This window comes from Rhincodon typus, chromosome 6 (genome assembly GCF_021869965.1).
Source record: "Rhincodon typus isolate 14 chromosome 6, sRhiTyp1.1, whole genome shotgun sequence".
NCBI classification, from domain to species: domain Eukaryota; kingdom Metazoa; phylum Chordata; class Chondrichthyes; order Orectolobiformes; family Rhincodontidae; genus Rhincodon; species Rhincodon typus.
This window is the reverse complement of record NC_063337.1, coordinates 84326040-84344585: the sequence shown is the minus strand read 5'-3', so window position 1 is coordinate 84344585 and position 18546 is coordinate 84326040. Positions and strand designations below refer to the sequence as shown.

The window sequence follows — 18546 nt, the reverse complement described above, 5'->3', positions numbered from 1 at the left end:
TATGTAAGATCACTAATAAATGCAATAGCGAATTTAGCAGAAACTCCTTTACCCAAGGATTGGCTAGAATGTGGAGCTTGCTATCATACAGTTGGGATAAACATTATAGATGAATTCAAGATGAAGGTAGGTAAACATATGGGAAACAAACGAATAGAACGATAAATTGATGGGGCTAGTTAAAGTAGGATGTGGATGGAGCAGAAACCTTTGCATGTGTCTCCAGGGACAAATGGCTGGTTTCTGCGTTATAAACATTAGAATGCTTGGAAAAATGTAAACTAATTTTAACTTTTAATATCCATGGGCCTTGTTGGAATTCTCTCTGATTTACTTCTGTCTGATTACTCTGATTTACAGTAATTCAAACTGAGTAAAACGTGCAGCTCATGGCACAAACTAAATTACTTTGGTGAAATGCACAGGAATTCTCTAAGAGGAGCACCAATCAGACTCTCAAACTTGTTCCACCATTAAATGAGATCATGGCTGATCTGTAACCTAACTTCATGCACCTAGCTTTGGCAAATCTTCCAAAACACTTTTGCTTAACAAAAATTTATCTGTCTCATATTTAAAGTTGGCAACTAATCTGGTGTCAGTGGCCATCTGTAGAAGAGAATTCAAAATCTCTATCATCCTTTATGTGTAGAAGTGCTTCCAAATATCGCTGCTGAATGATCTTGTCCTGATTTTTAAAATATGCCCCCAGTTCCAGAATCTCAAACCAGTGGAAATAGTTTATCCTTATCTGCCCCGTTTTTTCATGCTATCTTGAAGACTTTGATTAGATGACCCCGTAACCTTCTAAATTTGAGAGAAATCAGACTTCATTCGCATAATCTCTCCTCATAACTTAACCCCTGAAGTCTAGGTACTATTCTTGCAAACCTATGCTGTACTCCGTCAAGGCCAATATATCCTTCCTAATGTGTAGCTACTGCCCACATCAGTATGCCAAGTGCGGTCTAACCAGAGTTTAGCATGGCTGCAACATAACTTCTGCATCCTGATACAGCTGTTTCTGTTGTACTTCGCCAATCACTAGAGCCAAATTATTGCTATACAATGTACGCCAAACTACGAACTATAGATTGCTATTCCTGAGATCCACAACCACATTAGAAAAGCCATTTTGTTTGTTTGAGCTAAAGATTTATTCTTTGTCTGAGTATTTCGCTGTTTGATCCTCTTGAATGTCTTTCAAGACTTGCATTGCCCTGTTTATGTCATTCTTCAGAAAATATGATGGCAAACTTTGCAGTTAACATCGTTCTATTATTCTTTTTGAGGCATAGATACAGTGTAATTAGGAAGGGGTCCCAGGATTTTGACCCAGTGACTATAAAGGAATGGAGTATAGGGCAGAACACTTTTCCCCAGGAATTACCTAAAAGACAATTTAATAGTTTCATGGAGGGCTTTTCTCCATGAGCCCTAGCATGTTTTCTCATTTTCTGCAACTCAACTCAATACTTATGCATTGTGCCTCCATGACACTTCCTTCATATTATCTTTTGTCTTGCCAAAGGCAGTAATACTCACCACTGCCAAGACTGCATGTGATTCCCAATGCTGGCGCTGTTTAAAGCCCAGCAGTGGTCAAGTATCGTCAGCCAGAGGTTGCCCTTCATCGTATACCTAGTGGGATGGGAAACAAAAAGAAACATTTCTCAGTGAACATAGGTGGCACAGCTGATATTTCTATACAAATACAAGTGCACATTCGCAAAGAAGACTATAAAAGGGCAGAACCCCTGACCCTGAACACCCCAAGTGGCATGACTAAGCCCCTGCCTTTCACTAATTGTGACCTGTCTGATGAATACACCCCTTATATTTTGAAGCATGGCCATTTGGTTGATACACATACAGTGTGCCGGCTGTGAACATTGCTGGCATATGGTGCAGGTATGGCATTGACAGAGCATGGTGCCGTACAAAAACATTTCCACAGGAGAAACATGTCTAACCCCAAGACTGATGACCATTACAAGCTACTTGGCTTTCTGTCTGTGCTAAATAGCAAGGCAAGACAGAGGTACTGTCAGCATTTAGCCTCTGGCTGAGGGGGCAAAGCACAAAAAGACAGTCCAGATAAGAGAAAGCAGAGATGTTGTGAGCGTACGAATAAGCACAAAGTGAATACATGATGAGAGAGCAAGTGAAAAATCCTGAGGTGCATCCTCATCCACAGTGAGAGATAGGTGCTTGTCCCTAGGTCCAAATATCCTGGCAAGCCAATCAAGTGGGCTGCTTTGTCCTGAATGGTGTCAAGCTTCTTGAGTGTTGTGGGCTGCACTCATTCCAGACAAGTGGAGAGTGTTCCATCACACTCCTGACTTGTGCCTTGTAGATGATGGATAGGCTTTGAGGATTTCCTACAAAAGCTTTTGCATACCTTGTCTACCCAATAAACATTGCCATGGCTGATATCATTTAAGGTCACCTTACTGGATTTCAAATTCGAGCCCTTCTTGCACATACACCAAAAGTCAGCATTTTGCATTGATTGTCAATTTTTTTGAGGACCTAGTTAGTGTATATTTGCTAGCTTTGCCTTAGCCCCTTCAGACTTACCATATCCAAGTCCTCTTGCTCATTGATCAAGTCGTGCAACTCAAGTGGTGATAGAAAGAGTCCCTCTTAGTAGCTGTTATGCCACGTCTTGCACTTTCGAACAGTTATATCTTATGAAACAGTAACTTCCCTTTGTATCTTGCAGATATATCTGAATCTTAGTTCAGCTTTTAATCTGTTTTGTTAAGATTGAACTTTAGTTGAACTTGAACTTAAACTGGAATTTGGTTGCCAGGACTGTCACCAAGCCTCAGTCAGAAAATCTACAAATCATCAGTAATAATTTTGAGTTCATTTAAAGTATGTGTCTATAATGCAACATAAAAACAGATAATGATCTGGTGTTGGAACTTGAGGTGGCGAATAAATTATAAGCCTGAATTAAGTTTTTTAAAAAGTTTTCAGCAGTACTAACCATGATTTAGATCGTTTTGGACTGGATTTATTGTTTACAATTAACAAAGCATTCCTAAATTTGTGTAACACAAACTTTTGTAGCCTGCGGAATAACGTATCTCCGGTGCTGACACAGCCTCTGACAGTTCTAACATTTTGGATATTTGTGAACCATTCTCAAAAAGCCAGGCAATAAGTGTGAGGATAACCATCCTTAGGAACAGTTTATTTTGGCAGCACCAATGTGCATCACCTGACAGAATTATTCCCTGTTTTGACATCAGTTGCCAATTTGTCTTAGACAGGATTTGAAATCAGATATATTTGAAATCATGTTGCTGAATAGGTCCCCTGAAAAGATGTTTTTTGCAGAAGTTCCTCACTTGTCTGTTGCCGTCAATCTTACCTTTCTCTCACCATCATTGGATTGTTATCTAGTCCCAGCTATTCTGTCTCCATGATCACCAGCTTGTACTATTACCATGAAAACTTGCAGAGAAACCAAAACTTCCCATGCTGCATTTTTGCACTTTCTTCAGGCCTTACTCAGTGCTACAAAGATGCTTCATATTTGATATTGTTTAGAGCTCTTAAGTTTAGAAGGATTTCAGAAAAAATGATTTATTTCCAAGCTTTGTGGAAATAGCTGGAGTGGTTTCTTTCAAGAAGTTCATTCAGATGTCACTGTGGACAGATTTTTTTTAAACAAGAGTTTATTAAATATGTAATATATTAACTAATTAATGCATCGTCATTAAATAAATTTTATTTTGATGATAAAGCGATAAATATATTTAAGAAACCTGGTTGTTAGATCTTGTTTAAAACCCTGATATGGATATGATATTTAATTGGTCATCTTGATAACTAAAATAAAGTAGTTTTATTTTATGTTGTGACCCATGGAGTATTGGGAATAGAGTAACAGTGCACTCCTCCAACATAACTCAATGGAAAAACAGCACAAATGTGGACCTAAATTGTTGGCAGATCTTAAGAGCTTCTTCTGAACTGTTAAACGCACTGAGCTAATTCAAAACACAAAATAGCGTGGAAATGCAAGAGTGAGATGCACATTTCCAGGTGGACTCCAGTAGAAGACCCTTTACCAACTTGGCATGATGTTTCCATGCCTTTGTGCTCTTGTGCCAATTATTCCTATTAAAACTACAGTGGAATATTATGGTACAGCGGCCACTTTACATACCCAAGAACACTTGGAGATATTGCCAGGAAGGAAGCACAAAGCAATTGCTCTTTAAACAGATGCAGAGATGGTGATATCATGGGCACGAGTCTCTTCCTCTTAGTCCCTTCTCCCAGGTCTTTGCTTGACAGGTGCCAATGCTGATGATGGAACTTACTTCCTATTCCCAACCCTGCTAAGATATGAGCAGAGAGCAAACTTCTGTGGACAACCAAGTTAGTCTTAAGTGTGAACGTAGAAACCTACTACCTCTGAACAACAGCCTGAAAGCTCTGAAACCAGTAAATATGACTGATGCTTCTCATTACTGCCAGAGAATCTGGATTTCCTCCTGTGCTTCAAGGTGAGAGTTTGACCAATTGCTAAACAAACAGCAGATGCCAAGTGTTGGTGGCACATAGCGGGTGACAAATAGTGAATAGCATCCTTCACCGTAAAAATATATAGTTGTTTCTGTCACCATTCTGACTGCAATACAGGCACAGACATGACTTATTAAATGCTGTTACTAGAAATTGGCTCCGCTGAACATAGCAGTAGCTACTTGTCCCTAAGTAATTTAGTTATGTTTGATATCAACTTAGCCATATTTGTGTATATAATTAAACCTAACCTCCAAACACTGCTTTTCAGCTGACCTGGTATGTCACTTTTTCAATTATATAATTGTCCTTTTGCAGTTGCTTCTTTTTCATCAAAATAAGCTTTATGAATATTTTATTTTAAGTCAGTAATCCTGCATTAATCTTAAAAGTTATATTAAGTTTGTAAATACTGTGTGAAGTTACTGTTTATTCAACTCAAGTACCCCAAGTGGGAAAAAGCCTTTACTAAATAAAACACATGGTCCTTATTATGCTAAAAGATGTACCTGCTTTTTTTCAGTCAATCAAATAAAGAAAAAGCTGCTTTACTTCGCATGAAAAACCGAATGGCAGCAGATCTAGAGAAACTCTTGAATCAGAGAGAGGTATTTGTTTTCAAATTATCTTGCAGTTGGCACGAAATAAAGACAAGAGAAATAGGAAAGGCAGTTTCTTTTAAGCTGTTTCTAAGTTTGAATGGAATGAAAGTTTGAAATGAGTTAATTTCATGATGGAAAATGCTGAGTTACAATGGTTTGCAAGCTGCTGGTACAACAGATAGCCAGCCCATAAAAAACATGAAAACTTAGCGAGTTAATGTTCACTTGGGCTAATTATATAATTATAGTTGATTGAACAAAGAAATGGAGCTCTAATGAGAAATGATCATGAACAAATGGTTATTTGTGCTTTTGGAAGAACAATAGGCAGTGACAGGATTATCTTTTAAATACATTCCTGATGTGGAAGATTAGTGAGATTTACTTTGTTAACACATTGGATGTTAGGGTTATGTACAGGATATCTGGAAGTGCCATTCCTATTAAAACCTTTTATTGTCATTGCAAAATGCAATACCTTCATTTAACATGTAATATGCACAGCTGCAAATTTAGCCATTGCGGGCACAATTGAAATACATTCTAACATCAGTTAAACATATTTACTTCCAACAGTTTGACAGGCCCAAAATAGTGCTACTGTGACAGGTTTGATAATTAATTTATAATCTTCATTGAAAATGACTTTATAGAAACAGTCAATAAAGAATATTCTACCCACATACCCAATAAAAACATATTCAAAGCTTTTGAAATTTGTCTTTGATACACTGGAATTTATAAATAGTATAAGCATGATCCAAATCTTTTATACCAAGATACCTATAAATTATATTTTTAATTACTGGGAGATTCTTCAAATCATTTATGTTCCTCTTATACTGAAGAAGTACAGTAAGAAAAATAACAGCCTGCATATTGATGGCAATGTAGTTAGAATAATACACTTTCATTTTTAAGATTTAAATTTGAATCCGTTTGTATTGGCTAATGTTGTGCATTCGTCATGTTTTTGAAGAACGTAAATAAAAATACAATACCTCTAATTCTGTGTAGAATTGAACTGTGCTTCCCAAATGTATTCCTGTCGGGACCACATTTTGATGCTCCACATTAATCATGCGGGATGATTAGGGGCGATGAACGGTAGGCGGTGAGCTGAGAGAGTTGCAGTGATGTTGCTGAGGGAAGAACTGTGAGAGTGGAGAGGGAGCTGTTTCATTCTCAGAGTTTTAAAGACAATTGAGCACCTACTTCTCGAGGTTTTGCAAAATAGTATTCACCTGCCTAGATTCAGCAGATTATGCCACGCCCAGTTTTAAAAATATTTAGACAATTTAAAGGGGCTGCATAGCTTTTAACCCTCAGTCAGTCCTCCATGGTAGCCACTGCTGCTTTGGAGCTCATAGAGCCATACAGCATGGATGACCCGCAGATTGGGATAGCCTGGACTAGAATGTGAAACAGGAGTGGACCATTCTATCCTTACCCCGAAGTTAGATGTCCACACTAAATTTTAGTGGTTTATTTACATGGACACTCAGATCTATTTGGTCCTTGTTTCTCACTATTTGGAAAATATGCATTCTGTTTTTCTTGGGTCCAGAATGGATGACCACCAATTTGCCCAAATAAACTCCATTTGTCACAGCTGTGCCCACTCAACAAATCTGACCCTTTATAACATCCTCCTCTCATCTTCAACACTTAATCCACGTCTCAAATTAGTGTCATCAAAACATGGCTTACAACTCTGTATTCCTTGATCCAGATATTTCCTATTCAACCTGTTCACAGATATTATTACACTCCTGAAGCAGGAGAGACTTGAACCCGGACCTCTTGGTCCAGAGTTAGGGGCACTACTTCTATGTCGAAAGACCCTTCTTCCAGCCAATTCATTGATGAATATTGTCAAAAGCTGCAGCTTGTTGCATGTCCCTCCTAACTAAAAGTGTATGCTTTAACTCTAGTGCCTGTTTTCTATCTCTCAACTCCTTTCCTACTTCTATCATAAGGTTGCCTCCAATTCTTTGTACTTTGATTTTTGCAAACTACTTTTCTGTGAAACTTACCAAATATCTCTTAGAATACTGGACAGACAATATCCACTTATACTCTCTTGAAATATGATACTGACCCTGCTGGGTTTTTATATCAGTGCAACAGCTTTATGGCAATTTTACTTAGAGATTTTTAAAAACTAAATTCAAATTCTCAAGCTGCCACAGTGGGAGTTGAACTCACATTCAAAGATCAACAGTTTACTATTTCAGGAAAAACTAATTCAGTGTTCAAATTAATTGTAAAGGAATAAAGCATTGATAATGAAATTTGGTCATTGAAAATAATATTTAGGTAATTTCTCTTCAGACAAAGTATTATGTAAACATACCAGTCTTCCCGGCACAAACAAGTATAACTGTCAAATCTTATATGTTGTTTGCAACAATGCATTTTACAAATCAATTTTTATGTTGCTTCTGCATGTATCAATTTGATGTGATGAACTTAAATCTGTGGTATTTAGTAATAAAGAAATAATATGGTTCTATTTAATAAATACTAAAAATTGTATCAACATATGGAGATTTGGTTTTTAATATCAGGTGTCTTTCAATTGCAGTGTAATAATTTGAAAACCATCATCTCTATACTATAGTCCTTAGATCACTAACGCAGTCATTGCTGTTGGTATAAAATACAGCAAATATTCAGGGCTATATTAGTTATTCTGAAAGGGATAGGATTATGTTTGGAGTTGGTGGTGTTGGTGCATTAATCACACATGGTGTAACAATAAATATGCATGTATCCTTATACCTTTTGAAAAGGAATCTCACTTTATAATGAACACACTAGTGAAATCCATTGGAGAAAATTTGAAGAAGACAACCTGTTTGTGTCACTTAAAGCTGTTTGTAGAATTGTTGGCCCGACGTATCTCCAGATGTCTATTAATGAGGTTCAGCTGGCACGATAATTGGCAAAGGGCCCAAGCTGCATAACAGAAGTGTTTGGCAACAAAATCTTTCTTGCTATTTTTACCTTACAATCTACCAAATATTGAAATTGTGAGTTGCTTTTGTAAACTGTCCTCATGCCTGGAGCATAAATCTTCAATCTTGTGCTCAAATCAGATTAATTTGTACTACTTTCATCATTCAGTTATTCAATGTAAGAGTATATGGTTTAGATCACAACTTGTCTACCTTTTATACTTAAAACAGCCCCTGTGAATTCCATTGGAATAATTTTGCATACTGTGCTGGTCTCATCTATACCAGCAAGTTGACTTTAACTGTGCTGCCTTCCAGGACAGCTGCAGTACACTGACAGTTTTTTTTAATATACGAACCACCAAATGCCTGGTCACTTACGTAAGTGATTAAGACACTGGTATACCAATTCCTACTTTGCTGTCCTTAAACCCTTTTTAAGCTATTTTGCATAAACTTAATATTTTAGTTGTCAATTAAATCTATTTTCATGTAAAAAAACCAATAGCATTTTAATCAACATTTAATGAATAAATGCTGCTGAAAGTGAAGTAATGAAATGTTCAATATCCCTGCAGTAAACCTAAATATTGGCCTAGATCTTCCAGTCTGTGGATTATCAGAGACCACACATATGACCCACCTCCATGGGGAATTGTCCTGAAAGTTTTAAGTTATGATGGGCAGTTCCTCCGCTCCCTGCTCTAAACTTGAGTGGAAGGCAAGACAGTTCTGCTGTACTTATCTGGATAGTTACTCAGGAATTTTAAACAAATTAAAATTTAGTCTAACTGCAATAATGTACAGAGCTAAGTGCAGAACTGACCCCGTTTCACTCACTCCCCCCACCGCACCTTTGGCCCTGACTCTCCAACTAACCCCACCTACATACTGACCAACCCAACTATCATTACTGACCGTGCTAATACCAACTGTCTGACTAGCCCTTGACCTGACGGGATTACCACTTTAACCCACCTGCAATTCTCACCCAGTTACTTTACTCACCCTACCCATTCACTCATTCATCATTCACTAATTCACTCTGTACATTCAAACTTACCTTAATGACAGCTAGTGCCATAAAAGAGGTGAAGGTTTGTTTTCCCCAACTGTGCTGAGACCTGATGGAATTGACCCAGGGACACTGTGCTCTATGTTTCTGAGGAGGCCAGGTTGGAAAGCCCAGCAAGAAATCTGGAAGAGCGTGATCTCAAAGTTCGTACAGAACAGAAATCCTACAATGTTTGCTGCTTCTCAGAAGATCCAGGCCTACGTTTCTTTTTTCCCCAAAAGAAACCCAATATGAATACCATAAATACTAAATGTAAAGGAGGCAGTATATTAAATAGGTATGAAAACAAAGAAAATCCTTGCCTTATTTTGCTCCTTAAAAATAGAATCTGAGCTTTTCAAATGCACATTTAGCTTGGATCTTCCTCTTCATCGATCTTTCCTCAGGTGGGAAATGGGGATGAGGCCCCTATCTAGACTTTTGATACTCCCTACACATTTTACTCACTTATTTAATGTTCTAATGTTACTTCTTGATGCACTTCAGAAACAAAACTAAGCAATGACATGGTTAATGGCTTAATGACATGGTGAACATCAAATTTTAAATTTCCACTCATTAACTTATAACACTGCATGTACAGTACACCCATAAAAAAGGAGCATATGGTACTGTTAGGTGAGAATTCATTTAAAGTACTTAGTTGTCATTTTAAAGTAATTCTTGGAAAGCTTGTTCCTGAATTAATTTTACAAGTTGAGTACTTCATTGAAGTGATCCACATTGCTATCCTTGTGGAAGAACCATAAACCAAGAAAACCAAATTTACTGTTACTCCCAAGTAAAGAAATTGTCAACAGGATTCCAAATCAAATCAGAAATAGTGCAAATTACATGTGAATTAAGAGGCAGTTGATACTTTAAATAGATACATAAATTGCACATTAATTTGTCAGTGCTGTAATGATTTGTATTATGCAGTCATAAACATTTGTATTGTTCCCACACAAATGTTGCAGCTAGCTACACAGTTCCACAATTTGCTGTTCCTTTTATACATGAGGTACTTCAGAGTTCAAAATATTCTCTGACAACAGCTTTTGCCTTCAAGTTTCACAGCTACGACTTAGATCAGCAAGATACAATTCTACTAACCTTCTGCCCCACTGATGACTGAGCATTCCAGAGTTCCTTTTCAACTAATCAAACTATAACATCCCAATTGATGTTTGGCCATTTCTGGGTTAATACCAAGCTTTTCAGTATCTCTGAGCAATTCACTCAGATCTTTAACTTTTAGACCTTTATTGGCAGCTCATAATATCTCTAAATTCTGCCTGATAAACAGGCCTCTTCTTGAGCAAAATTCATTACTTCTCATAAGATTTTGTTGTGTTCTTCTTTATGCTCAGCCTGTTTTCTTTTATTGTCTTCATCTGTACCTTCACCCTCTGGTTCCTCTGTTTGTAGTTTTTGTGTATAAATCTCTCCTTCATGTCTGGGCATACTGCACCTGTATCTTAACTTCCTTCCTGTTGGTACTGCTTTTGTGTCAAGGATTGCCAGGTCACATGGACCAGTCATTAGTTCAGATAAGTGATCAATTGTGAGGGATTCAAGTCCTCCAAAGTCATTTCCAAACTCTCTGAAAAAGAATTTTAGCATTTAAAAAAAAAATTACTCATGGGACATGTGCAGCACTGACTGGGCCAGCATTTATTGCCCATCCATAGTTGCGCCGAGAAGGTGGTGGTGACCTGCAGTCCATGTGCTGTAGGTTGACCTATAAGGAAGTCCAGTTCTAAATGTCACAAGCTTCACTACATAAAAATACCAATGAAAGTACATTCAATGCATTAAATCCCCTCATATACTTCACCCCAAGTGTGGAAAAAACCAAACATCTGTATTCATTATGCCAGAGCAAAGTCTCTTATTCTTTTAATGTCTTCTTTGAGCTGGCAAATAAAATATGAATTTACAGCCTTTTTTTAATTTATTCATGGGGCGTAGGCATCTTGATTGTGCCATTCTAAAATGCCCATGGACATTTTACTGAAAATAGACATTTTCCTTGCTGTTTCCATTTACAGGTTAAAGATTGTCACACTTGATTATAGGTTGGCCTTGAAATGTCTGTTTTTGAATGTTAGATCAGTTATTAAAATGAACCTGTCAATTTGTTTAATTGTTAAATCAAAACAAGGGTAAATTATCAGCAAGATTGGAGAGAGAGCAGAGCGTTTTGTGGCTGTGTTGCTTGTCTGTGTTGGTTACTTGGTTTAATATTAGCTATGTTTATATCTTTCAGGAATTGGCAGTAATGAAGCAAGTTCTGATAAATTTGCATAACAAGCAGCATGGTGATGGCTTACCAGTTTCTTGTGATGAAGTCAAAAGTAATCCTATTGCCCAAGCAACAAAATTGTCTCTGAGCTTGCCCCCACATGAGGATGAAAATGTCTACAAACCAAAACCAACTATTTTTGTAAGTTATCTTTTTTCTCTGAAGCAAAGAAAGTACTAGTTTTTTTTTCATCAGCTCTTTTTTTCAATTCATTCGTGGAACATGGACATCATTTGTTGACCAACATTTATTGACCGCCCCAAGTTGCCCTTGAGAAAGTGGTGGCGCGCTTCTTTAAATGCTGCAATCTATGTGCTGTAGGTTGATCCACAATCTCCTTAGGAAGACAATTCCAGGAGTTTGGCCTAACGACATTGTAGGAACAGCAATGTATTTTTAAGTCAGGATGGTGAGTGACTTAGAGAGGAACTTTGTATTGTTTGTGTTTCCATGTGTCTGCTGCCCTTGTCCTTCTAGATGGAAATGGTTGTGGGTTTGGAAGGTACTGTCTAATGATCTTTGGTGAATTTCTGCAGTGCATCCTGTAGATAGTATACACTGCTGCCACTGAGCGTTGGCGGTGGAGGGAGTGGATGCCTGTGGATGTAGTGCCAATCAGGGAGATTGCTTTGTCCTGGATGGTGTCAAGCTTTTTGAGTGTTGTTGGAGCTGCACTCCTCTGAGCAAGTGGAGAGTATTCCATCACATTTCTCTCCTGTGCCTTGTCAATGTGGACAGGCTTTGGGGAGTCAGGAGGTGAGTTACTCACCACAGAGTCCTGTTGATTTTCTGGTCAATGGTAAATGCCAGTATTTTCTAAGTGGGTGTTCAGTGATGGTAACACCATTGAAGGCCAAAGGTGTTGGTTAGATTGTTTCTTACTGGGGATGGTCATTGCCTGGCATTTGAGTGGCGTGAATGTTACTCACCACTTGTTAGCCCAAGTCTGGATATTGTCCAGATCTTGTTGCATCTGAACATGGGCTGCTTCAGTATCTGAGGACTCACAAATGATTGTGCAATCATTGGTGAGTGTTCCCACTTCTGACCAATAGAAGGTTATTGATGAAGGTGGTTGGGCCTAAGACATGACCCTGAGGAGTCCTGCAGAGATATCCTGAAGCTGAGATGACTGATCTCCAACAACCGCAACCATCTTCCTATGTATTGGCTATGACTCAACCAGCGGTGAATTTGCCCCCATATATCCATTGATTCCAGTTTTGCTAGGGTTCCTTGATGCCACACTCAGCTAAATGTGGCCTCGACATCGAGGACTGTCAGTGCATTGAGTAAAGGAGATGGGAGGTCGTGTTGTGGCTGTACAGAACATGGATATAGTGAACAGCCAAGGTCTTTTCCCCAGGGTAGGGGAATCTAAAACTAGATAGCATGGGTTTAAGATGAGATGGAGAAGATTTAAAAGGGACCTAAAGAACATTTTTCACGCAGAGAGTGGTGCGTATATGAAACGAGCTGCCAGTGGAAGTGGTGGAGGCTGGTACAATTACAACATTTAAAAGGCATCTGGCTGGGTACATGAACAGGAAGGGTTTAGAGGGATATGGGCCAAATGCTGGCAAATGGCACTAGATTAATTAAAAATATCTGGTTGCCACCAATGAGTTGGACTGAAGGGTCTGTTTCCATGCTGTACATCTCTATGACTGTCACTGTCACCTCACCTCTTACAGTCAGATTTAGCACAGGAACGTGAGTAAGCAATCCCTTGTGCTAGTTCAACTATTCAAACATGCTAGCTGATCTGATCCTCTCAACTCCACTGTAATTATTAATCTTTGACTAGTATTCCTTGATCATCAACCTTGATGTCAGTCTTGAAATTGTTGTTAATTTGGTATCATCAGCCTCTTGGGTTCAAGAATTCTAGCAACAGTAATCGCTTTAGATCTCATTCCAAAACGTTATTTATCTTTCCTGCTTTTACGAATCCTCATTCTCAATTTTTGAAAAAAAATACTGTTTGCAGAGATCTGTGTAGCGTATTGAGGTTTTCACTGCTGTGTATTTTTAACAAAAGAAAATGCAGAGAAGGAAGAAATAGGAACAACTTTTAATGGAACAATGAGTTTGTGTTTGAAATGCCTGGAAATTCCCTATTACTTCTGTCAAGAAATTCTTCATTTCAATGAGAAACTGTTATGGCAGAGTGTCATCATTGTCGTATCAGCTTCTATCCTTTGCAAGCGCTTATGTTACGAGTGTTGCAATTTTGACACCATCTCAGTTAGAATTAGTTCTGCTGCTCCAGATATTACAGAATAACTCAAAAAAGGCAAATGAGATGGCACAGGGCCCATAATTAGAGCACATGAAATGGATCACATACCAGGAGGTTTTATTTTTATATAATTAATATGATTTCAAGCTGTGATAAATGAGCAGCCAAAGTATAGCATAATTTTACATAATTGAACTTCTCAGAAAACAAACTTGCAATGAAAACTGAAACATATGTGAGTATCATTTTGATGTCAATTTTTATATATGTATGATCTGCCAAATTTCTGTTTCGCATTTTAAGCAGGGTCTGAGTCTCTCTCGTTGTGCTTCACAAAGATTATTTATTGAAGGGAGGCAGCACGCTACAGGAAAGAACAAGTACTGGTTCCTAAAATAGCAGCACCTAGCACATGGGTACAAGAACTATCTAGACAGGCAGGTTTTTTTGAAGTCCAAATCTTAGGATTTACACTATTACTGATCTTCAACCTTTGAGATAATAATAGAGACCTGTAAAAGATGGCTCTATTCTGGCGTATCATTGGAGCAGTCTTTCTTCATTGAGAGTTGTTAGCGTCCAGCATTCTCTTTCAGAGAGCAGCGGAGGTTAGGTAATTCAATAAGGTAGAGATAAAGTCCCATAGTCTTAGTGAACCACAGGGCTGATCTCTCATTAGTGAGAGTAGACTGGTGATGATTTAACATGAAGGTCAGCATGCTCAGGTGTGGGGAGAGGTTGAGAAATAAAATCCTCATGGTAACCAGAGTTGGTGCAGAAATTGAACAGTTGGCATCATTCTGCACGTCAAACTAGCCATCCAGCCAACATACTCAAGGCTGAGTTGGATTAACTTTTGATTGACAACAGAGTCAAGGGTTATAGCTGGTTATGCAGGAAGATGAAGTGATTGTTTTGAATGGCAGAAATGACGCAAATAGTCTACTGCCATGCCTATTTCTCATGTTTACTACATTGATACCCAGAGAGATACTTGACTTCCTCCTGTCCCAGATCTTTTATCTATTTAAGGTCTCATACCTAAAAGGTTTTGCTCTCTGTTAAATGTCAGAGGTTAAAGTAAAACAAAGAACAGCAGATGCTTGAGATCTGAAACAAAAACAGAAATTGCTGCCAAAACCCGGCAGGTCTGGCAGCATCTGTAGGAAGTAAGCAAAGTTAACATTTGAGTCTGGTGACTCTTAGTCAGAACTGATAACAGCTCAGAAAAACTGGTATTTATGTTGAAGACAAGGTTAGGAGAGAGAGTTGAACAGATAGGTGGAAATGGAGCTCAGAGAAAGATTTGAAAGCGCTAGGTAAACAAGCGGATTATGGATGGCAGGCCAGAACATAGGAGAAGCTGAATATGTGATAATGAGAGCTGAGGGTAACAGAGAATGGAAGCAAACTGTGTCATGTGATAATAGGCCTGAGAGTGGGTGAAAATGGGTTGGCTGTGCTAAAAGCAATTCATGACATAACTGGACAGGGTGTTGGTGAAAAAATAGGGAAGGATGGAATCAGAGTGTAAAGTTATATATTGAGTCCTAGAGGCTGCAAATCCCCAAGCGGAAAACAAGATGCTGTTCTTTGAGACAACAAGGTGCAGGGCTGGATGAACACAGCAGGCCAAGCAGCATCAAAGGAGCAGAAAGGCTGACGTTTTGGGCCGAGACCCTTCATCAGAAAAGGGGGAGGGGAAGGGGGTTCTGAAATAAATAGGGAGAGAGTGGGAGGCGGATAGAAGATGGATAGAGGAGAGGATAGGTGGAGAGGAAACAAACAGGTCGAAGAGGCGGGGATGGGGCCAGTAAAGGTGAGTGTAGGTGGGGAGTTAGGGAGGGGATAGGTCAGTCCAGGGAGGATGGACAGGTCAAGGGGGCGGGATGAGGTTAGTTGGTAGGAGATGGGGTGCGGCTTGAGGTGGGAGGAGGGGATAGGTGGGAGGAAGAACAGGTTAGGGAGGCGGGGACGAGCTGGACTGGTTTTGGGATGCGGTAGAGGGAGGGGAGATTTTGAAGCTTGTGAAATCCACATTGATACCATTGGGCAGCAGGGTTCCCAAGCAGAATATAAGTTGCTGTTCCTGCAACCTTCGGGTGGCATCGTTGTGGCACTGCAGGAGGCCCAGGATGGACATGTCGTCTGAGGAATGGGAGGAGGAGTTGAAATGGTTCGCGACCGGGAGGTGCTTGCATCTAGGCTCACTGGAACACAGCAGCAGACCCAAGACAGAAATGTTGGCATGGGAATGTGGTGGACTGTTGAAGTGGCAGGTAACTGGGTCATTTTTATGGACAGAACATAGGTGTTCTGCAAAGCAATCACCCAGTCTGTGTTTTGCCTGTCCTATGTAGAGGAGACCACACTGTGAACAGTGAATACAGTGAACTAGATTGAATGAAATACAAGTAAATCGCTGTTACACCTGGAGGTATTTCTGGGGCTTTGGATGGTGACGAGGGAGCAGGTAAATGGGCAAGTTTTACACCTTCTGCAATTGCATGAGAAAGTGCCATGGGTTGTTGAGAAATGTTGGGAATGGAAGAGAAGTGGAACAGAGTTCCTGTGGAATAATGACAAAGGAGGGGAATATGTCATGGCTTCTCGTTGGAGGTGATGGAAGTTGCAGTTTATAATCTTTTGGATTCGGAAGGTGATGAGGTGGTAAGTAAGGACCGGGGGAGTCTATCATTGTTGTGGGAGGGAAGAGAAGGGGTGAAGGCAGAAGTTAAAGGTTGGCTAAACAGAGTTCAGACATGGACTTCCCTAGTCAGAATTTCATTTCAACTTCCAACATCACAAAACACTGACCATACTTAACAAATAACCATCACTTGTACCCTAGTTCCATTTGGTCTTAGACTGCCTGAATAACAGGTTTTTTTGTTTTTATTTCTGATTCCTAGCTTCCACAATATTTTGCTTTTGTTTTTGTTATCGTTGCCTCATTAGTGCGTATATTCTCAATCAGAATATGCAAGCTTGGCATCAGCAATTTGAGAAATCTACAAATTAATGGCAAAATGCCAATAACTAGGGTGTCATGGTACATGCTAGTATGGTCCATGAAGACAAGATCTTGGACGCATCTGCTGTATGTAATAATTGAGTGACGCAGTTTTGTGTCAAACAAAATAAAATAACTTGTGCATCTGTTGAGCTTTTGACATTTTGTTTTATCCCTATTGATGGTAGATTCATTGTTCAAATACGTCCAAGTGTAAGTGACTTCTTCATCTTCTGTGGACCTTCTCATGACTGATTCAGTGTGCAATATGAGAATGACATTGGTGTCCACAAAACTAGCAGTTCATGTTGTCATTATTGGTGTTTCTGGAAGAGCTTCTTTAAAACCCTGTAAGGGATTCTTTAACAGAAAATGATTTTCAGATGCTATGTTCTTCCTAATTTGAATTGTTGTTTTCTCTTGCAGACAAACAGAGAGTGTCCTGCTTGGTACAAAAAATTGAAGCAGAAGAATGCTTGATATTTTTGAAGCATGTTTAAAGGACCTTCCTAGATTTTGTAATTCCTCATGCTGTTCATTTTCATTGACCTGATCTCACAACTGAAGTTGCAGTTTTTCCAATTCAGCACCTGCGATTCTACTTATAAACCCATTGTTGGTGAACCACTTGGAATGCATTTCCACTGCACCTGTTAGTGTAAACCTTAATGCTGTGTTGATATTATAAATGCAATCTAAATCTGCAGTCCGGTCCTGACCTGGAACCAGTGCAAAACAGAGTGAGCCTCCTGGAGTCTGGGATCTTTCTGCACTTCATAGTTAGTCCAAGGCTTAAAACCCAGTTTGCACTGCACAAGATTAGTACCAGTGTAATGTTTAACTCCTTTGCACTAATACTAAACTTACAGTGTAAATACACCTTATCATACAACTGAAAGAAAAGATAGGTTTGCATAGATGTCAGTGTTATCGATATACAGTAATTTGTTTTATTGCTTTAATGGGTAACCGTGTTATATTTGTGATATTGTACTGTACATGTTGAAAAAGAAAATGTTAATAAAGATTTTATTTTCTTTTATACCTGTTTACTATTTTGGTAATGGTGGTATAGTACACTTCACTCGGGGAATCTGAATTGCTGTAACAATGTACACTTTTGTGTTTATTGTAGTCTGGAGCTATAGATACTGATAGCAAAGGCCCAACATTCTTTCCAACACATGGCTAACTAGGAACCTCTTCCATTGTTGTGTGTTGAAAGATTTTGCAGTTAGATACTAAACCTGTTTGGTTGTGTTACAAAGCATCTTTCTTGGCCTCAAGTACTGAGATCAAACCCAAACTCTGAGCATCTTGCTTAGGGAGGGACATGACCCACCATGCCACAAGACCTCTGTTTGCGAGGTTTGTGAGGATATAATGACCAGTTTGCCAATATAACATGGTTTTCAAAAGGTTAAATGGTGTTATGTCAATGCTTTCTTTGCCTGTTTCATTTTACTCATTCCTTATTAGTAACACCACTGTAAAATATAATCAGGTGTTTTGTAGAAACAGTAGGTTTAATTGTCAAAGGTTTGAGATTATTATGTTGTCTTTTATTATTGATGATATTTCTGTTTTCTTTCATCCTCACTGTGTTACATTACCTCCAGCCTAGGACACAGACTGCACCTCATTCCTGGATTTTGCACTGCTGTTGTCCTGAAGCGGTCACAGCAAATGGGCTGCTGCAGCTTGACATTACTACTCTTTCCTCTTTTGTACCCATTAGTACATCTAAGATCAGGAACTCAGTCATGTAATACGTTGAATCTCACTATCTTAGCTCAACATATTGCTGCTCTAACATAATGCC

General features: G+C 38.9%; 1 protein-coding gene across 2 annotated transcripts in view; it reads left to right on the top strand.

Annotated features, from left to right (window-relative positions):
• pibf1 (progesterone immunomodulatory binding factor 1) overlaps positions 1–17766 on the top strand; it is a 109221-nt gene extending 91455 nt beyond the window's left edge. For both annotated transcript variants that reach the window (XM_048598042.1, XM_048598041.1), the window contains 3 exons: positions 5069–5153; positions 11434–11610; positions 17151–17766. In XM_048598042.1, coding sequence (XP_048453999.1) covers positions 5069–5153; positions 11434–11610; positions 17151–17204 — 316 coding nt within the window. In that variant the 3' untranslated portion in view covers positions 17205–17766. The remainder of the gene's footprint in view (positions 1–5068; positions 5154–11433; positions 11611–17150) is intronic.
• The last annotated feature ends 780 nt before the right edge of the window (positions 17767–18546 follow it).